Source organism: Plectropomus leopardus, chromosome 3 (assembly GCF_026936395.1).
Source record: "Plectropomus leopardus strain MGB_pleo_1.0 chromosome 3, ASM2693639v1, whole genome shotgun sequence".
Classification (NCBI taxonomy): Eukaryota; Metazoa; Chordata; class Actinopteri; order Perciformes; family Serranidae; genus Plectropomus; species Plectropomus leopardus.
In genome coordinates this window covers 21,161,702-21,183,832 of record NC_142178.1, presented here as the reverse complement: position 1 = coordinate 21,183,832, position 22,131 = coordinate 21,161,702, and the positions used below count along the sequence as shown (strand labels likewise).

The following is a 22,131-nucleotide window of genomic DNA, read 5'->3' as shown; positions in this document are numbered from 1 at the left end:
TCTTAAACTTAAATCTGAAAAAAGCCTTAAAAAGCCTTAAATCTTCCTTGCCTTGAGCTGTAGGAACCCTGATATCATACTTAATACACTACCTCAGATGTTCCTGCTGTGATGTAAAGTTTTACGGTTAGTGCTGCTTGATGATCAGCTTTATCAATCACATCTCTCCAAGCCATCACGATTCAATTGAACCGCCAGTTTCACACAAGAAATGGGTCGAAGAATAATCGCTGGTAAAGCACATCAAATGAAGCTTATTGCCTGCAACAGTGCACTCTTTTGCACTGCCTGCAGATTTTAAATGTGCATATTTTTGAATGTATTATTTTCAAGAGCTGTGTCCGATAGCTTCTCTGGTTGACTAATGCCAGGATTCAGTAAGATTCAGTCCTGCAGACCCAGCTGACCGCTGTAGGTCAGCTCTTTTCCATAGAGGGAACGGATTTAGTGAATTTGTATGCTCTATAAACCACACTTGTGGTGTGATTTAGGCCAGTTGCCTGGGTTTTGCTGAGAGCCAAATGGGTGACTGAATAAAAAGCATACAGAGACTGTAACAATTACCAAAATTTAGTAGGCTAGTAATACATACAGGGAAGCAGAAATGTATTGTAACATAACAGATAATTTTACACACACAAAAAAAAAGCTTTTTAGTCAGAATTTAAGTGAGAAAGTACCATACGTCTTGACTGTAGTGTCTAACCTTCATATTACCTGAAATTGTGATACATCACATACAGCACCAATCGGACCACTCGCACATATTTTGGGGAGAGCCTTAAATGTCCCGTGGATTCAGCATACTGAGTTCTGCATGTTTCAGGAAAGCCATCTGAGTGTTTTGGCTGCCAACTTGTTTATCTGATAACATTGTTCAGCTTTGACAGTATTTGCTTTGTCAGCAGGGAGGGTTAATAGAGACTGTAAATGCACCTTTTGCTGGGAAGTACATGTTTTCTGTAACAGCAAGTAACTCATAGGGCTATGGTTTTGAAAAGATTGTGTCAAACCACAATGAAATGAATTAATTTTTGAGGTAGGTTTCAAGGCAGATAAGTGAGATTGACCCCTTAGTCAATCCACTTGATTACACAGTGGTAGGATTATGATTGCATGTTCTAATCTGTAGATTATTACATAAAAGACAGATTTTGTGAAATCTATTTGTCCATCTCTGTTCTTGCAACATAAATTGAAGCCATAAAGAGGTCATTCAGTAGGAAATCATATGCAAATGAGTTGTTAATTGTTCATTATCAAGTGTGAGTTTGTTTTCTTTGGGGATGGCATTTGTTTAGCTATTAAACAAGTCACACAGAAGTTCACTGCAAATGAAATCTACCTGATTACACACACACGTGCAGTGCACCTCGTGAAAGCTCAAAGTTGGACTTATCTATTCCTCAAATCAAAGTCATGTGGAGGCTGTGCTGCCAGACGGGCTGTCCTATTTTCTCTCTCCTTGGAATGTTTTTTCCCCCCTTTTTGTTCTTCTCTCCTTCTCCCTCTTTGTCTTTCTTTCTGATTTTCTTTCCCTCGCCTTTTTTAGAAGGCTCCACATTTATTGGCTTGGCGTGTGGGGATGATGATTATTCTGTTTGGGTAGAATAGAATGCAAACAAGAGCGCTGGACCTCTGTGGGTAGTGGGCTGTGTTAATCCTGTTTTGGGAACATGCTGGTGTGCTCGGTGCCAGTGCCCTGCCTTTGCCCAGAACCTGCCACCTGGCAGGGGGGCTTCCTCTCCTACACATGGCACAGGAGGACAATGAGCACAATGAAAGGCCCCATGTGTCCTTATCTGGGTACAAAACCCAAAAGGTGTTTCGTAATTTAGAAGGCTGTTTTTGTGATCTCATAAGCACACTTTTGTTTTTGAGTGTCTATTTTAGTTTCAAATGACTGAATTGAAAATAATGTTCAGTCCAACCTGACTCCAGTGGTGATATCAGCATGAAGCTCACGGCCTGTGGGAGGTCTATGGGAAACAGTCGGCCCTTCTGTTATGTGCTTTCCATTTGGCCATTGTAGCTCTGAGAAGGCGTCTCAGAAGGATCAGCTGATGTAGACGAGGGGTGCCGCATTCTAGCTCGGGCACCTCATAGCCAGGAGCTGCGCCAACAAGGCAGCCTCGGCATGCAGCCCAGGCTCCCTTCCCCCAGCTCCAGCTATACGACATCCTCCCTTGGCCGTGCAAGCACCTCAAGCTGTTCTGCTCACAATCTGTTCCTGGTCTCCTGTTTCTCATGTTATCTCAGTCCACAAAGACTCTCTTTATGTCTCACTCAAAGCTTCACCTTATTCACTCATATGTTTTGGGATTTTTTTTTGCCTTCAGTATCAAGGCTGACAATCGTATCTAGGACTCTTTTTTTTCCTTGAGCTACATTTTTTGTACGTGTATTTTTTTCATTCCCACCCACAACCTGTGTTTTCTAAATTTGACCATTTCCCTCAGCTTTTTTTTTGTTTTCTCACCGTCACTTTTCTTTAATACTCTCATCTCACCCTCACAGCACTTTTTTTCTTAAGTATCTCCATCTGTCACGTCTGTGTCTCAGTCTCAATCTCGTTCCTATCCAGCATTCCCAGGAGGAAGCCATATACAAAGACTACCGAGTCTTCTTCTCCACCAGCATTTCTGCCGCAGTCAGGCTGTATCATGCTGCTTTGTGATGTTTGGGGGCAAAGTTCCTTTGAAGTGTTGTAGAGCCTTCTTGCAAAGGGAAAAGCAAGTTTGTGTGCATATGGAGGCTGAATAGCCTTTTGTGTGCTTTCTGAACCACCTAAAATAGTACATTGTGGATAGATGTGGATACTACTGACCCGGTTCCATTCCTTTCTGCTTCTTGACAGCACTATCAGCTCTTGCCACCTTCCTCACTATTCACAAGACGTGTTATCTGACGCTGGCCAGATTGAGACACATTGGGCAGCCTCTCTGTGTGGATGTATGTGTGGAAGTGCACATTTTATGAGCCCGTGTGTGTGGGTGCATGCATGTGCATCTGTGTGTGTAAAAGGTGGATTGTGAGACGTTGCAGATCTGGGGCTATATGATGTCTGGCATGTCATGAGAAGACATGCTTGGAATGAGGTAGCTTGTCAGCCTGCAGACGGTGCAACATACACTAGAGGGCCAATTTCATACGTTTTTCAGGGTTAAGTCCTTATTAGAAATTGTATTTATTCTACATTACGCATACTAATTAGCAGTGTGACATGGGTTGCTCATGACACATGACTTGTGGCAAACAGCCAGTTTGCAGCACCAACAGACAGCATGCAGCCCAATGCTCCCCCTGCAAGATGACATCTGTGAGCTTCAGCAGCATTGCCAACATCACAGCACACAGCAGATTGTAAATGTTATCAGTGCTGTCGGATTGAGTCTATATTTGTCTCTGATATAGGCTCTCAGCGCATCACAAACAGTATTAATGCAGAAAAACAACAGCGGGCAGTTGTGCTGACCACAGATCTGACAAATCCTGGTCAGCTAGTGAGCTGTCATCTGGTCAGGGCTTTTGTTACTATAGTCTCCTTCAGTGTTCCTACACCAAACAGCTCGGCTTCGCCTGTTTCCTTACGGGACATCACCCCCTGGTGTTTGGTATGCAGGTGTCTAATCTAGGCTGATCCCTTTGTTCCCCATGTTTGGCAACGGTAGAAGCCCCTCGCTGGTCTGGGAAGCAGAGATGGCATTCCAGCAGCTCTCCATAATCCTCTGTCGGAAGTCCACTAGACGAGTGGCTGGTGTTGATAAAACATGCTCCCAGTGGAATTTTACAGTTTGGGGATGTTAGATTCTTTGTTGTGTGTGTGGCAAAAGAAACACTGTGACTGCACTTTTTGCTGTCCAAAGCAAGAAACACATGTGTAGAGATTTGTCTCACGGATTTGAGTCTGAACAGTTGTGAATATATTAGCAGAATATTGAATCTGCAAAACATGAACACTAAAACTTGTCTAAACCATCCAAAAACGTACTTAAACTTAGTGCTTTTAGATATGTGGAACAATGTTAATGTCCCTGGAGATGCCCTCTAACTTTCTACAGTTGGCAGCTCATTGTGAAATGGTTTATCACACATGTACTCTCAATTTAATCACCTGCTCCTGTACGTAGCTCACAGTTCATTTAGATGCATTGTGGTTTCTCAGCATTGATTTCTTGTTTCCACTGTTAGCAGTATCAAGTGGCCATTCAGTTAAAATATTGCTTTTGCCATCATACATATCGATCTGGTCTATATCTACACAGAGAGGGGTTTCAAAAGTTGAGTGTGTATGTGTGTAGACGCAGGGAGAAGAGACTTTACATCTTTTGACCATTTGATTGTACTGAATATTTATGTTTTTTAATTATTATTCTCTCCAAAACTATAGGTACATATGCACTTGTAGTATTTTGGAGTAAGTAGTTGATGTTTTGCCTATGTAAACCTTGCCCTTCCAGACACTTCAAGTAGCAGTGTGTAAGATTCAGGAGGATTTAGTTGTACCTAGCTTGAAGATTGCAACCAGCTCAACTTCTCATGGTTAGACTTCCATCAGTGTTCATGTTCAGGAGGTTTTTACTGGGGCTAAATTATCCACAGAGGTTTCCCCCCCTCTCCAAACCAAATGGATTTGATGTTTTATACTGGTATAAACACTGAATAAAGCAGTCACCTTTAAAAATCAGTGTTTTTCTGACCCCTGCCTGTCACAGAGTGGCTGCGAAATACAGTGGCCAGTAAAAAATGTGCATGACCCTTTATAGAGCCAGTGTTTGGTTTGTACGTTCTAGGCTTCTGTAGAAACACGGCGACACAACATGGCGGACTCTGTAGATGAGGACCCACTTTCTATGTAAATGTAAACAGCTTATTCTAAGGTAACAAAAACATAAACCTTATTTTCCGGGTGATTATTCTCTAAAGAAAACTGCTTATTATATGATATTGCATTTCTTCCAATATATCCCCCTGAATCCTGCATATTAGACCATTAACCCAGGATAAGGATCCCTGTTCCTTCTGTGAAAAGAAATCAGTTCAAGCACATCGAAATTCTTGATAAAATGTAATGCATTTTTGGCAGGTTTCATTGTTTAGATGACACTTTTATCATTCACAGTGTGCCCCCAAATATCTTCAAAATCATCCTCTTTATGCTTTTTATCAAACCATAATACATGTTCAACATTAAGTTGAAGTTGAAGAAAGTAAGTACATTTTTCTATGTTTCTTTTCTCCTATAGGTGCTTATCCGTGTCATTGACACCAACAACCACCGGCCACAGTTTTCTCAGCAGGTGTATGAGGTGAATGTCCCTGAAGACAAACCAGCAGGGACTGAGGTACTGCAGATCAGCGCCGTGGACAGAGACGAAAAGAACAAACTGACCTTTACACTCCTGAGCAGCACTGATCCCTTCAGCCTGAGGAAGTTCAGACTAGATCCGGGAACGGGCACTCTATACACAGCGGAGCGACTGGACCATGAGACGATGCATCGTCACATCCTCACTGTCATGGTATGAACCAGTGAACACTGACAATTTAACAATAGTTTGATGAATCATGAGAAGTTCCTATGTGTGGTTTAGTGGAGTTTCTTTTGGATTTGTTTACTACATTGGAAAATGAAACATCCATGAAATTAAGATAAGCTTGTTTTTGCTATGCTTTTCAAAATATGAATAATTTGCTCTTTTATTATGTTACTGTTGAAGAATGAGTTTGCCCCTTAAGGGCTCTCAAGCTGTTGTCTGTCATTGTTTTTATTGTATTTCTCCCTCCTTCTGTCTGACTGTCTCTTTCTAAATTTCTCTCCTCCAGGTTCGAGACCAGGACATCCCAGTTAAGAGGAACCTTGTGCGTGTTATTGTCAATGTGGATGACACCAATGACAATGAACCTTGGTTTATAGGCACACCTTACTCTGGCCGTGTATTTGAATCTGCAGCCGTAGGCTCGGCTGTGCTCCAGGTCACGGCTCTTGACAAAGACAAGGGCCATAATGCAGAGATTATCTACAGCATTGAATCAGGTAAATGCACACAAAATTGCTGCGCAACATGTTTTTTCTCATAGCAGAAAGCTTTCATTGTAAATTCATGCAAATGAAATCAGCTCGTAAAAGATGCATGAGTCATCTTGAGTCCTGCTGCCCACTGAATCTTGATCATGAATGGAATACTTTACAAAGAGAAGGAGAATACTAAGGACTTTGTGTAGAGGCTCTCTAAATACGTGGGAGATGGGCAGATCCCCCCTCAGAATTTCCCACGATGGTTTTCTCCTACAATAAGCTGTTGTATGAGAATAAGTAACATGTGGCGATGAGTTTTTTGTTGAATACATGCATATTTGACATCGCTAAGATGACTTAATGCAATTGAATTGTGTCTTGCTTTGTTTTGAGTAAAACTGAGGGTTTAGAATGACGACAGTGGCTTGGAAAATGTCTGGCATTACTAATACTTATTAACCGTGTCTTCCTGGTATAACACGTAGCAAAATTGTTATTATTATTATTATTACTATTATTTCTATAAATGTAGCATTCATTTTGCAGGCCTATATCACAGGCCTGACTGAAAATCATATCTATTGTAGCCACTTAAGTATGCTCTTCTTTTGTTGTCTCTTTCTTACAGGGAACGTAGCAAACTCATTTGCCATTGACCCTGTTCTTGGGACAATTTCAGTAGCCAAAGAGCTTGATCGCACCAGCAAGACCCTATTTGAACTCACCGTTAAGGCATCAGATAATGGAATTCCTCCTCTGTCAACAACAGCCACTGTCCACATTGTGGTTACAGTTTCTGACAACGCAGCCCCCAGATTCACCGAAAAGGAGTACTCTGCAGAAGTCAGCGAATCAGTCCATCCAGGGAGTTTTGTGAGCTTGGTTGTAGCTGACAGCCAGTCGTCTGTTTTTTATCAAATCAAAGGTGGCAACATCAATAATGCTTTTGATGTAAACCCAAACTCAGGAGTAGTTGTGACCCAGAAAGCTTTAGATTATGAGACAACTTCTCAATACAAGCTCATCGTACAGGGCACCAACATGGCAGGACTTTCAAGCAATGCAACGCTTCTGATTCACCTAAAGGATGAAAATGACAATGCTCCAATCTTTCTCAAGAGGGAATTCAAAGGAGTAATCAGCGAGTCTGCCCCCGTCAACAGTGTCGTTCTGACCCGTGAAAACTCCCCTTTTGTCATCCGTGCCTCTGATGCTGATTGCGACCAGAATGCCATGCTCATCTATCAAATTGTCGAACCTTTTGCACATAACTATTTCGCCATTGACTCAAGCACCGGAGCCATCAGAATCACAACAACTTTGGATTATGAACAGCAGAGTGTTTTCCACTTCACGGTTCAGGTCCATGATCTAGGAATGCCACGCTTGTTTGCAGAAACGGCAGCCAACGTGACCATTGAAGTAATTGATGTTAATGACTGTCCACCAGTTTTTAGCCAAGAACTGTATGAGACAACTGTCATAGTGCCAACATACAAAGGAGTGGAAGTCATTAAAGTCAACGCAACAGACTCAGACTCTGGGCCAAACTCCAAACTTCTCTTCTCCATCTCTGAGGGAAATATTGGTGATAAATTTAAAATTGATCCAATAACAGGCATAATCTCTATTCAGAATGTCACACAGCTCAGGAGCAGATATGAATTAAAGGTCAGGGTTTCAGATGGTAGATTTGCTGCTGTTGCTACAGTAAAGATAAATGTGAAGGAAAACAGGGAGAGTAAGATAAAGTTCACCAGGGAGTCTTACAAAGCCACTGTCCAGGAAAACTCTTCTGAGAAGAAAACACTTGCAATCATTGCAGCTGTCGGGAACCAGGTGAATGAGCCCTTGTTTTACAGAATTTTGAACCCTGACAGCAGGTTTAAAATCAGCCGCACATCTGGAGTAATCTCAACAACAGGGATTCCTTTTGATCGTGAGGCACAGGATACATTTGATATAGTTGTTGAGGTCACCAAAGAGGAGAAATCTGAAAACGGGGCTCATGTTCTAGTAACTGTGACAGTGGAGGATGTGAATGACAACAAACCTATGTTTGTGAACCTTCCCTATCACGCCCTGGTCCAGATGGATGCAGAGGAAGGCCAGGTCATTCGGCAAGTCACAGCAGTGGACAAAGACATCGGACAGAATGCAGATATCCATTATCACCTGAAGCAACATCAGGAGCACTTTCAGATAACCACCTCTGGTGAAATCTCCCTCAAAAAGAAATTTGAGAAGGACTCACTTAACACAGACTTTGTCATTGTTGTTATTGCAGAGGATAATGGAGAGGTAGCACTCTCAGCAGAAGTAGAAGTGCCAATAACAGTAGTGAACAAAGCAATGCCTGTGTTTGAGAAGCCTTTTTATAGCATTGAAATCCCCGAAAACATTCAGTTACACACACCTGTGCTTCATGTACAGGCCAGTGATTCTGAAGGCCCTCGTATTGTGTACACCATCTCTGAAGGGGATCCTTTCAAACAGTTCTCCATTGATTTCAACACAGGTGTAATTCATGTGATTCAGCCTCTGGACTTTGAAACACATCCCGCCTATAAGTTAAACATAAGAGCCACAGATTCTTTGACTGGAGCCCACTCGGAAGTGTTTGTTGATATCATACTGGAGGATGTAAATGATAATGCCCCTGTATTCCTTTCAAAGGCCTACTATGCCAATGTTTCAGAGGCCTCGGTCATTGGTACATCTATTTTGCAAGTTGATGCCAAAGATGCTGATACTGGAAATAATCAAGAAGTGTTCTTTCAGCTGGTTGAAGAAAAGGGGAGGAGCTCAGATTATTTTACCATTGGCCGAGACACAGGAATAATCTCTACAGCTCAAGTTCTTGATCATGAAGAGATCCAGCAGCACAAGTTGAGGGTCCGTGTTGTGGATGGAGGAGTTCCAGCTCTTTCTAGTGATGTCATTGTGACAATAGACGTTACTGACCTGAATGACAACGCTCCAGTATTTACAGAGCACACGTACAAAACTACTATTAGCGAGTTGGCCCCACGTGGATACTTCATCACCCAAGTCCAGGCATCTGATGCTGATAGCTCAGACTCAAATAAGCTGGAGTTCTCCATCATATCCGGCAATGAGGATCAGAACTTTTCCATCGACAAACACACAGGCGCCATTGCCATTTCCAACCACCGTAGACCACATATGCAGCCTCTTTACAACCTCAATGTATCAGTCACAGACGGTGTCTTCAGAAGCTCAGCCCTTGTTATGGTAACAGTTACTGGTGCCAACTTCCACAATCCCACCTTCTCTCAGGTGGATTATGTGGTAGAGCTTGTTGAAAACTCACCTGCTGGTACCTTGGTAGCAGAGGCAAAGGCGACAGATAACGATGAAGGCATTTTTGGGCAAATTACATACCAGATTGTCAATGACTTTGCAAAAGACAAGTTCTCGGTCAATGAAAACGGAGAGATTTTCACTCTTGAGAGCCTAGATCGAGAGAACACCATTGAAAAGGTTATTCCTATTTCACTCATAGCGAAAGACGTCGGTGGAAAAGTGGGCTTTTCTATAGTCAATGTAATTCTCACAGATGTCAATGACAATGCCCCGCAATTCAGGGCAGCCGAGTACAAAGCCACCATTGCATCAGACGTCCCAAGGGGAACCTCTGTGGTTAAAATTGCAGCTTCAGACATGGATGAAGGAAGCAATGCTGACATTGAATATTCAATCGAAGCAGATGTTGAAAACGTGGGTGAGAACTTTGAGATCCACCCAACCTCTGGGGTCATTATAACTAAAGAGAGTCTCATTGGACTTGAAAATGAGCTCTATGCATTCTTTGTGAGGGCGAAGGATACTGGGAATCCACCCAAACATTCTGTTGTACAGGTTTACATCAGGATTGTTGCACCAGAGACACCAATTCCCAAATTCGCTGAACCACATTACCGCTACACAATTGCTGAAGACCTTCCCATTGGTACAGAGATCGATGTAATCCAGGCTGAGAGCGAGCAACAAGTCATTTACAGCCTTGTAAAGGGAAATACTCCTGAGAGCAATGAAGATGGGGTTTTTGTTGTAGACAGAGATAGTGGAGCCTTGAAGCTTCAGAAAAGTCTCGACCATGAGACAACCAAATGGTACCAACTCACTTTGCTTTCTCAAACCAAACATGAGAATTATGACATTGTGGCATCTGTAAATGTAAACATCCAAATCAAAGACCTCAATGACAACAAACCTGTCTTTGAGTCCGACCCCTATGAGGCTGTCGTTGTGGAAAACCTTCCAAGTGGGACTCCAGTGATCCAAGTGAAAGCTAACGATCAAGACTCTGGAACCAACGGCCATGTTGTCTACAGCCTCGACCCCAAGCAGAACTCACAGGAGATCTCCGAGCTGTTTGCCATTAACGGTGAAACTGGATGGGTGACCACCTTAAAAGAGCTGGACCGTGAAAAGATGAGCAAATACACAATCGCTATCCTCGCTACAGACCAAGGCGACAAAGTCCAACACGTCAACGGCACCAAAGTTGAGGTCACAGTCGCTGATGTGAACGACAACCCGCCCCGCTTTACAGCGGAGATCTACAAGGGCACAGTGAGTGAAGATGACCCTCCTCCCAGTGGGGTGATTGCCATCCTCAGCACCACAGACGATGACTCCGAGGACATCAATAAACAAGTGAACTACTTTATCACAGGTGGGCATTTATTATTTTGCGCAACACATAATAAGTAAGCCCAGAGAGTTTAGTCCCCACTCCTTTGTGTAACAGTTTTTCATAAACAGAGCTTAGGGGGGGATCATCCATTTACGCCACTTAATATGATGATAATATCTCATTTTTGAAACATTACACAGTCCTATTATCTGTTAGGAGTCTGAGTTATCGCCTAATCTGCCAAAGCTCAAGGCAAATATTAAGGTCATCATAATACAGAAATGTATAATTATCTGAATAATTCTTTGAAATAGACTGGGGAAAAACACTTCCTCTGGTGTTAATTAGCAAGTGTGAATAACTATGCCAAGTCTGGGAATATCAAGAGGAATCAGCATCCAGCGCTAGTTCATGTTCATTTTCTGTTGTTTGCTTGTGTACCAAACATATTTAATTTAGAAAGAAAGGGTTTGCTTTGTGAAGTAGTGATGAGCACATAAAAGATGATTTCAGTAATTATTGATAGATATTTTGTGGAGTTCAGTTTAAAATTCAGGACATACCCTAATCCTTGTGTCTTTTTAATGACTCCGGCTGCTCTCCTGCCTCTGAGTTGTTGATCATTCTGAAGTGGTATATTTCTTTTTAACACCAAACAGGAGGGGACCCTCTTGGCCAATTTGCCATCGAACACATTCAGAATGAATGGAAGGTCTCTGTCAGGAAGCCCTTGGACCGTGAAGAGAAGGACAATTATCTCCTCAACATTACTGCCAGTGATGGCATCTTCACTGCCAAGGCCGTTGTGGAGGTCAAGGTGCTGGATGCCAATGACAACAGTCCAGTGTGTGAGAAGGTAGCGCTTTTCTTTAATCGACTTTGTTGTAATTTCAGCTCTTAATTCACTGTTCTCTTTTCTTTCTGGAATTCATTTTAATTTATTCTCCCCTCTGTCATTTTCCTCTTACATCCCGCAGTCACTGTACAGCGAGAGCGTCCCAGAGGACTCCCCTGCTGGCAGACTTGTCCTGCAGGTCTCTGCCACAGATGCTGACATCCGCTCAAACGCCCAAATCTCTTATGAGCTCCAGGGAGCTGGATCTGAATTGTTCATCATGGACTCTGATACAGGTGGGTATCTGCAACAGGAATGGATGCAAATGCTTAAAGAAGTATTTCACTGTTGGAAAGATGGCCTTACAATGAAACCAGGATGTCCATGCTGTGAAATGATGCATATACTTTTAAACTGGTGCTACATGACCAGAGGAAACAGAGGAAAAGGAGGGGTTTGCTCAAGAGGTCTGTCTGTCTGTCTCTTGACCTGCTTGTATACTCTTTGTGGCAGCATAGATGGGGTGCAATTCAAAAATGCTGAAGTACAGCCTTTATTTAGAGCCCAGGAGAGCTAGCAAAAGTCAGCTGGATGATGTGTTTTGCATCAACTTGCGTCATTGGGCTGAATTTCGCCGGAGGGGGGAGGAGGGGTATTTAGGCGCTGGTTAAATGGAGGGAAGTTTACCACAGTTCATCTACACATACTACTCACATTGGTTTGATGCAAAGCTGTCTGAACGTATCCCTCTCAGTCTAGAATGTGAAGAAGAGTGTTGATTGTATGATGTTTTGTGGTCAGTGTAAAATAGTAATTCTCTGTAAATGATTACTACATTAAGACTTTTATTTATTTCTGAAGGCTTTTCGTCCACAGTCTTCAAGTTAGATTGCATTCCAGCAGTGTTGTAGGTTATTCTGAATATAGCAAAGCAGTATGTGGGACACTCACATTAAAGTCTCTCATGAAACACTATTGGCCCTCTGCTTCGAGCCACAAAATCAAAAAGGCAGCTCAGCTTGACAGCAGTCTTACATGCTACACTCTTAAGATTTGAGAATTGTGATTCCTCTACAAAATGTTTTTTGTGTGTGTGTGTGTGTGTGTGTTTCTGTATGTGTGAATCATTATCAGCAGCCGAGGAGGCAAGCGTGTTTTCTTCTGCCCAGTTGTTATTTACTTATTCATTTTTAAAGAGCCGAGAGCATTTCCCCACGGGGCAACAGAAAGACCCACAGTGGCACTAAAATACAGAGTTGCACACTTAAATTGAATTTATGACTGCCATACTTCTTGCCTGCAAATAATTTCTTCTGGGAGACCCTTTAAATCAGAGATTCCATCTGGCTGTGGGGATAAAAAAAAAAAAAAAGAAAGCAGTGAGGGGAAAAGAAAGGAAAACAATGCCAGTTAATCACCACCAACCTGTTTTTAAAATAAATGCAAAGTTAAAGCATGAACAGACAAAACAAAGTAAGCCAGTAGATTTAAACAGCCATACAACACGTCTGCTGCTGCATAGAATCCCAAATAATCATGAAATTCAGCTTTAATATGCTGAGAGACGGAAACCGAGGCAACAATACCATCCAGCTGTCTTTTGGCAACCTTCAATATTGAGTTTCCAGCAGCAGTGCTACTGTTATGGAGAGGGGATGTTATTTTTTTCTTCAGTGCAGACAAGTAGGATTATTGCAGATGAGGACCGCCAAGAGGCTCCGGAGTTTTCCAGAGAGGTTGTGGTAATGTTGGCTGCCTCGCATCCCAGGACACTTCCAAGATGCTCTGAGCTGCCAGCTCTGATGGTTTCCTTCATCCCCCCCACTCTCTTTGCCATTTTCTCCCTCCTCTAGTGCCTCAATTACTTATTTATTCCCCTCTTCTCTCTCTTGAAAGCCATCAGTTGTTTGGATGTTTTTTGCTTGGTTAGTAGACAGCTGACAGCGAGGTCACAGTTTTTGAGAACATTCATGGTTTGTACTCTTACATATGAACACAATCTCTAGGTTGCTTACATGGATTTATAGTTCTGTTTGTACGTTAAATGTTTTTGATTCTATTTAAATAGCAGATGACATCCCTCTATTCCCAAAGAGTGACTGTCTTTATGTCTGTGTATTTTTTTCTCTAAATTCTTCTGTCTCACTTTCAGGGGAATTGAAGACGTTGCAGCCCCTGGACCGAGAGGAGCAGGATGAGCACAAGTTCAGAGTGCGTGCGGTGGACGGAGGAGGGCGATACTGCGAGGCTGACATTCACATCACTGTTGAAGACATCAATGACAACCCCCCACTGTTCTCATCCGATCCCTACACCTTTACGGTTTTCGAGAATACAGAGATAGGCACATATGTGGCCAAACTGCTGGCAAACGATGTTGATACTGGTGAGTTTGACATGCATGCCATTCCTAGTATTATAGTATCTAAGCCATGTTTTGACATTCGCAGCTCGGGGGAGAGGTTTAGGGACAGTCAATTAAATGAAGGATTTGAATTTTTCTTAATTTTATCACCTGTCAAATGCTTTATTCGGGCACTTGAAAATTAAATGTTGAAGATTTTGTTTAAAAGGGAAATCTCCTGCATGGCTTCAAACCACTTATTGCATATTGTTGCTGTTAGTGAAATTATGTAAGGTTGTAGAGCGTGTATATCAAGACACATGTGTCTTGCTGATAGTACATACAACAGGTATGTTAGGGTTAAATCCTGAGCCCTAGAAGTCAGATGGAACACAGACAATCATGCAGCACAGCTAGAAATGTGAGCTTTTAAAGGTATACCATAACACAGGGATTGTTACTGTTTGTAAAAATGCTCGCCAGTGAAAGTGAAGGAAAAGCCAACCCTCGATTGACTCTCATTTGGCATTTCACCTCATTATGTATGTGTTTTTTTCAGTGCTTTGTCTTTTGGATGCCTGCTGCTTACAGTCTGGCTCCTAGATACCATTTTATAAAGCCCTGACTTCACCAGAGGACTGTGGCAAAACACACACATAACTGTCCCAAACCCAGAAAATAAGAGAAAATCAGAAAATACAGGCAAAGGACATAGACAAAAAAAAACAAAAAACACTTTGCACCTATAGTGGGTCATAAGTGATGATTGAGAGGGATTACACTTCTGTATGTATCATTGTTTTTTCAAGAAAATCCTGCATGGTATATCTTTGTGAAAGGAAGTCTTCAGGCAGGAAAAATGCAATTGAATGTCTTTCAGTACGAGGTGCCTTAACATTATTGCTGCAGTGCAGTTAATAAATAATGAAATGTTGAAACTATGTTTTAGGTTAACTTTTAGAGCTTTTGCTGTGGCAGTAGAAAGTCAGTTGTGAGGCAATAAGCTCACAAACAAAGGCATTAGTCAAGGTCACAATAGAAAAGCATGTGTGATTCAAAACTATTTTGAGCATCATGGTATAAAGAATGCATATACATATTGGCTAAATGCTGACTCACGATCCTCAGGTCATTATCTTTCCTTTATGCAACTGCATTACACTAAATGGCAAGAGGGAAGGATAACAAATGTGGAATTTCATGAATGATCAACCCCTCAAATTAAAAGCTCCATTACACTCTAATGAAATTCCTCTCTCTTCAAGCTGAATTCTCAAAAGGGCTAATTGCAATTTTCCATTTGCCTGGTGCAAAGCCACAGCACCACATATTTATCTCTGACGTCTTCACCTTTAAGCAAGCATTGCCAACCTTTTAGAAGCTAACTTGTGGATAAGACAGAGAACTTAAACCATGTGCTTAAACAGTCATTTAAGCTCTTGGAGACTTAATCCAGGAAACTATTGGACCTGCCGCTCCCGATTACACCTTTAGTTTAGTAGAGCAGGAACCATTCAGGCCTGTTCCCTGTCAGAGAGTCGATGCCTTCTCTTTCTATTTCCCTTTTCCAGTCCCTCGTTTTGGGTGGACTGACAGCTTGACAGAATGAAAGGGATGCTAGAATTGGGTCCCTCAGAGAGAAACCTTAAATAGTGAAAGGAAATCACTGGTATTAAGACATTTCTTCCCCGAGGCTTTGCACAAAATATGCTTCACATTTTGAATATCAAGGATAAGGGTACTTGAAGGAGGGGTGGAGAAAAAAAGGTGCTTCCTGCAGTTTAGCCAGGGGCAATAATTATTTGGAGTTACACTGAGTGAAAGCAGAGGAGGATTTGATTAGTATTTCACCCACTAGTGTGGGTATCGCACACATCAGGAGTTCTTTTTTTATGTGTTTGACTAATGTTTTTTGATTTAGGCGCAAGCTTGAAGCACAACTGGCAAGTCCCAAGCAACGTGTACGAGAAGAATAGGCATTGTAGCTTTGACCCAGTTCACTCAGGCTTCAGTCAACTGTCTTTGCAGACAACTATCAAAATGTGAAGCCAAATGTAACCCTCATCCAAAGAGAAAAGAGTTGCTTTATCCACCATCGATATTTGACTCTGCATATCTCTGCGAGGACTCATTCTTGGCAGCGGCTGCTGTGTGCTACTGCCTCCATGATCCGTCTGCCCATTTGGCTGGAAGATGTTTGATACTTACCCACATTGCTGCTGCTCAGTTCAGCCTGCTGTTACAATCTCCGAAAGGCAGTACTTATCAGTGCAGAATGGTTATGAACCAGACAGACAAACAGATCCAGACTGATGGCCTTGATCTGTGATAAACTAAAGTTATGCAAGCACACATTCCTACTCTGATTCTGCTTTATCCTTTATCACTCAGCCTCGTTCCGAGTGTCTTTTCTTGCTCTCTGCACTTCCCTGCTGTTGTTATTTTCTTCATTCAATTTCTTATCTTGTTCCATTGTGGAAGAATTTAGTAATTTCTGCTTTTTCCACCATGGTGCTGCACCAGATCCATACATGTTCTTGACCATCTTGCCCGCAATACTGTAGAGAAGGGAGTCTTAAATTGCCAGCTGCCAAAATCTGTCCTCTAAAGATCAGTGTGCTTTTAGCACATTTGCTCTCCGCAATATTACATAGATTTAACTTTAATGAAAGTTAACCACGCAAAGTCATGATTAAACTGTTTTAGACTTGGCACTGGATCCTCAATGCAAGAAACAATGAAGTAAAGATCAGGACAGCTCTCCTATTTGAATTTTGAATTTTGCCTATGAAGGTTTTGGGCAAGATGCCCTTCTTCAGCATGTATGTTGGCAATGTTGGAAACAGAGTACACAGGTAGGGTTATTAGTTATATGGTTACTTATGATGAACCCCACGTGTACTTTGTTTCTAACATTGTCAATATACACATTGAAGGAGGGCTTCTTGTCCAATATGTCCATATGGCAAAATTAAAAATTCAAATTGGAGTGCTGTCCTGATCTTAACTACACTGATGAAAGTGCAGTCTTAAATTTGGGCTGCAGCTACGAACTAGGACTGTGCCCAACTCAGAATTTTGTCAAACCTGTTAGATGTGACTGTTCAATACAAATATTCGACTTGCTGTTTTTCACACAGACTGTCAGGCATCCCTGTTGCTTATGTTTCAAGTTGCGTTCACATGGAATCAGGCACGGTAGAGGGCGGTTGGAAAACACCTTCTGGGTGGCACGGAAAAAACAAACAGTTTGATGTAATGGCGGGATGGTAAAACGAAACATGCATCATGATATGTTGCGATTGTGGTACTGTCCAGCTGATGTTTCGAATCTTCGATTTTCAGGGGGCAGCCCTACTAAGATTAACTAAGATTATTTGGTTAATTGTTTGTCAATAAAATTTTTGAATATAATTTTTGACCTCCCAAAGTATTGTATTAAAATTTCTTGTCTTTTTTTTTCATCAATAAGTGCAAAACTCAAAGATATTAAGTTTACTATAATATATGACAAAAAAGTTCCTTTTTTTATCAATCAACTAATAATTTAGGCTTTACTTAAACATCTCAGCCATGGGACCAAGATGAGCATACAGTCATAAACATACCCATATGAGGCAATACAGCCAATCAAGATTCAGCACAATTCACTTACCCACCATTAAGCAATTGTCTCAAGGATGATAAGACCTGATAAAAGTGATGGGAAACCATATAAGCAGGGCTCCCTGTGGTAGTCTCTCCTGCACGATAATGAGATCCACAGAGGACGGGGGCACTTACCTGATAAATGGGGATATAATAGCGTATTTCAAATGGGGGCCACCTGCAGAAAGGCATTATGATTATTATTGTGATCCGTCTCTGTCTTGTTGCTGGGAGCGTCTTGCTGGTGGGAGGACGTGAGTTATGAGGATGGCATGGATTAGGCGTTTACAGCCTCTGTTTATCAGAGGCTGCGTGAAAGATGGATGGTTCAGTATGAAGACAGAGGGGGACAATTTTAATCATTCAAGAATCAATACATCAATATAAGAATCAATATGCTTGTTAGGTCCTGTATTTTTAGTCTTATTGGTGAGGACAGCATTTTGCCCAGCAGTTAAATCGCTGAATGAGCAGACGGACAACCTGCCAGCTTGTAGACTGAGAGATATCACATCCCAATGAACAGGAGTGATTGTTTAAATTTTAAATATAAGATTCACTTGCAAAAAACCCTGAAGTGTCCTTTTTCTGTCTTACCAGGTCTCAACAGCGACATCATCTACTCACTGGCCGATTCTGTTGATGGATTTTTCTCAATTGACGAGCACACTGGTGTGATAAGCCTGGAGCGCCCCCTAGACCGGGAGGTGCAGTCAACATATGAGCTGAGGGCCCGCGCCAGTGACCAGGGCGCCCCACGTCTGTCTTCGCTGTGCCAGGTGGTGATCTCCGTCCTGGACATCAACGACAATCCACCAGTGTTTGAGCACCGTGAATACACAGCAACCGTGTCTGAGGATGTGGCGACGGGCACACAGGTGCTCAGGGTGCAAGCAGCCAGCCGGGACACGGAGGCTAACACAGAGATCTCTTACAGCATCATCAGTGGGAATGAACATGGCATGTTCAGTGTGGACCCACGCACTGGTATGTAGTCACATTAAATAGATGACTTTTCTTTTTTTATAGTTTTAGCTTAGATTTTACTGTGCTCTTAGCTTTCTCACTATTGGTGGTGTAACAAAGAATTTAGTGTTATTTCCAATCCAATTATATTTGATACTGAATTTAACAAAGAAGGAAAAAAATTGAAACCAATTTAAATTATGCATATACAGTATTTCCTGTTACCACAGGGGTTAAAGGTAACCTGTGCAGATTTTGACCACTAGTAGTGCAGTGGAGCAATGTTTTATGCATGGGTTCCTGTTTGGTTCATATTAAGTATGCACACAAGGAAGCACGTCAGTATTTCACTGATACTGATTTGGTGATTTGGTGTCGATGGCAAAAGAAGCAAAGCAATGTGCCAACAAAGGCTATGAAGTAGATGACTGCTAAAGCAAACATAGATGTAAATGATGCACAACTAAATTAAGGGATGTACTATGTTGGATTTTTACCAATATACAATATGGCGATATATTCCAACTCATTTTTGTAAAATGCCACTGGTGATTTATGCACATTTTTTCACAGTATTGCAGAGAACATCAAGTCTCTCATGTAGAGGAATATTATAATATATAATATATTATTATGATTACTTTTATTTTAATGGCCCGCTGGCAGACTCAGACAAAGAAAACAAAACAATGCTTTTTAAAATGCACACATTCCATGGATAGAATATAAAAAAAAACTTTATGTTAGGTGACATGTAAAATGTGCCAGATTTACATTTATGTGACATTTTCAAACAAAACTATAAAATCCATCCTACTTTCACACACTTGAGTGACGCTCTCCTTGAGACAATCCTGACAATAGCCACAACCAAGTCAAAACTGACCATTTCAACTTATCAAAGTTGCATAATTACAGCTTCATCTAAATGGTTTATATATTATATAAATGGTCATATTGGCAAAAATGTTTATTTTAGGCCAATGTCAATATTTGGGTTTTTTTTAGATTATTTTTGGGGCTTTTATTGCCTTTAATTGATAGGACAATGTGAGTGTGAAGGGGGAAGGGAGGGAGGGGGAGACATGCAGCAAAGGAGTGAGGCCAGACTCGAACCAGCGGCTGCTGTGGCGAGGACACAGCCTCTGCACATGGGGCGCCACTCTATCCACTGAGCCACCAGGCGCCCCGTCAATTTTTTTTTTTCAACCCTCTATCAGTCAATACCAATGACATGCGGATATAATTATGCATCCCTAACTAATAAATTCAGAAAATCTGCTTTTTGTAAGTATTTTGCGAGGAAGGAAATATGCTTATCAGGTTTTTAGGCTTTAAGGATACACACAATACAGAACTTTTTTTCCCTAAAAAAGTCCAGAGGACACAGGGAGTTTAAACATCAATAGCTTTATCGCACATGCCAGCTAACTGTTGTTGAGTCTACACAGTCTGCATTCCTGTCTTAACATTATCATGGCATCATGCTGAATTGCCATGGGGACAAATGAAAAAGGGCCAACACCCTACCACGAGTATCACCGCATTTCACTTGAATTTCATGTTGAACTGTGATTGGCTGGCATCATTGTTGCAACATGATACCAAATGAAAAAGAAACACACTTTCCTATGGTCTGGCTGTCGGCAGTTCTGCAAGTTAGAGCAGCGGAGTAAGGGATAGCTTTTGAATTTCAAATGAGAGTCAGTGTCGGGTGACGATTTGACTTCTGGTTTGCGGTTCATTTCAGCTGAAAATGTTTGCATGTAGAGTTGCAGACCAGTTGACAAAATTTATGACGGGAGCAAAATAAGGAAAGAGTCACTACTACCCCTCTGCAAAAAATGCGCCAAATATAATGCATCAAAATTAAAAAGCCCAGTGTTCGTCATCAGGTTTTGTTCTTTGGTGTGTTGTGGTGTCATAGTAGTACGTTGAGATATCGTAGCGATATTGAAGCGTGTGTTCTAACGTGACACCAGCTCTGCCTCCCTCTCTGACCTTGTGCTGTCTCTTTTTCCCCAGGTGACATCTTTGTGATTGAGCCGTTGGACTACGAGATCTCCCATGAATACTACATCACCATTGAGGCTACAGATGGTGGCTCACCTCCGCTCAGTGACATAGCCACTGTCAACATTAACCTGACTGATGTCAATGACAATAGACCTGTCTTCAGCCAGGACATCTATACCACGGTCGTCAGCGAGGACACTGAGCTGGGAAAGACAGTGTTGGCGGTAAGAATATATCTGTTGTGGAGAAATAACCCATAGTTAGAATTTAACTTCATGCAGGGTGAAAGACATTTTTCATCCTTCTTAACTTTCCTCCAGTCAAATCTGTTCATTCACCTTCCTTCATTTACTCCCCTCTAAGCCTCTCGCCTCTCTGCCCATTACTCACTGCATACACTATCACATATCTGCACCTGTGGCAAATCACCATCTGGTGGCACAGCTAAATTAGCACCAGTGCTCTTCATGCTCACTGCACCCCTGTTCTCATGCATTATCTGACACACATGCTCAAACAGTTTAATTGAAAGGCATTTGACTCATTAAGCCCCTTTCCAAGATAAGGCTTTCTCTACCTTTTTGCATGTTAAATTTTCACTCCATCTATTTTTGTCTCTCCCCGCTGCCCACCTCTCCTCCCTCCCCTCATAAAAGACCTCTGCTTATGGCCATTTATCCATGTGTCTAATGCACCAGAATATAAATTACCCATCAGAAAATTAGATTTTAATACCTGCCATTGTCTCCGACTTGTAAATCTTCACTGTCTGCTGATTTCCCAGGGGATCCCTTTCAATATGTGACGGTTGGTGGGTTTTAGGACTGTGTGTGTTTTGGAGGGAGGTGCACAGGAGAAAAATAGGCTGTATGTATCTATATGATTGTAGGGCTGCGTTTAACAAATGTTTTCATTGTTGATTAATCAGGAGATCACTTATCAATAAATCAATTAGTTAAGTTTGGGCAATGTATTGATATTATATTGATATTGTGATATGAGAGGAGATATTATCTGAGATTTTGGATATGCCATTGTGATTAAAGAGGCTGACTGAGACGATTTGTTTAATGGCCTTTAACACGTGTTGACATTTAGGTTGTCAAAAGCATTGACACTGATACTTTTTTGATACCTTATGTTTAAGACAATTCAATCTCCGTTAATTATACATCCCATAGTATCAAAAGTACCAAAGATATTCAAAAATTAAAAATGGATCTACACTTGGATTTTCAACTCAAGGCTGCACAGATGAAACAACGGGGAAGAAAATCAGTCAGTCTTCAGTCTGTGGCTGTGAGAGTATTTTCTCAAGGCTGGAAGTGTGTTGTTAGACTTTTCTGTACCAGCGCTGTGTAGAGGTTGTTTAAAAAAAAATGAATCTTTTTGCCATGGTATCGAAAGAGGTATCTATTCGGAAGGAATGTTGATTGATAGTTTTTGTTTGTTTGTTTGTTTGTTTTTTAATTGATCCACAGGTGATGGCAGAGGATCTTGACGGTCCCTCTTTCGATCACGTGCGGTACTCCATTGTGGACGGCAACCAAGGCAGCCCCTTCACCATCGATCCGCTCAGAGGAGAGCTTAAAGTTGCTCGCCAGCTGGACAGAGAGAGAGTAAGAGAAACAGCAGATACA

At 41.7% G+C, this 22,131-nt stretch overlaps 1 protein-coding gene across 8 annotated transcripts in view; it reads left to right on the top strand.

Annotated features, from left to right (window-relative positions):
• fat1a (FAT atypical cadherin 1a) overlaps positions 1 to 22,131 on the top strand; it is an 86,074-nt gene that overhangs the window by 47,652 nt on the left and 16,291 nt on the right. For all 8 annotated transcript variants that reach the window (XR_015776253.1, XR_015776254.1, XM_088075862.1 and 5 more), the window contains 9 exons: positions 5,247 to 5,522; positions 5,827 to 6,037; positions 6,648 to 10,721; positions 11,342 to 11,538; positions 11,660 to 11,813; positions 13,670 to 13,903; positions 18,110 to 18,496; positions 20,501 to 20,715; positions 21,973 to 22,110. Coding sequence is in view for 6 of the 8 variants with exons in the window: in XM_088075862.1 (XP_087931988.1) it covers positions 5,247 to 5,522; positions 5,827 to 6,037; positions 6,648 to 10,721; positions 11,342 to 11,538; positions 11,660 to 11,813; positions 13,670 to 13,903; positions 18,110 to 18,496; positions 20,501 to 20,715; positions 21,973 to 22,110 (5,886 nt within the window). In the remaining 2 variants the exon portion in view is untranslated. The remainder of the gene's footprint in view (positions 1 to 5,246; positions 5,523 to 5,826; positions 6,038 to 6,647; positions 10,722 to 11,341; positions 11,539 to 11,659; positions 11,814 to 13,669; positions 13,904 to 18,109; positions 18,497 to 20,500; positions 20,716 to 21,972; positions 22,111 to 22,131) is intronic.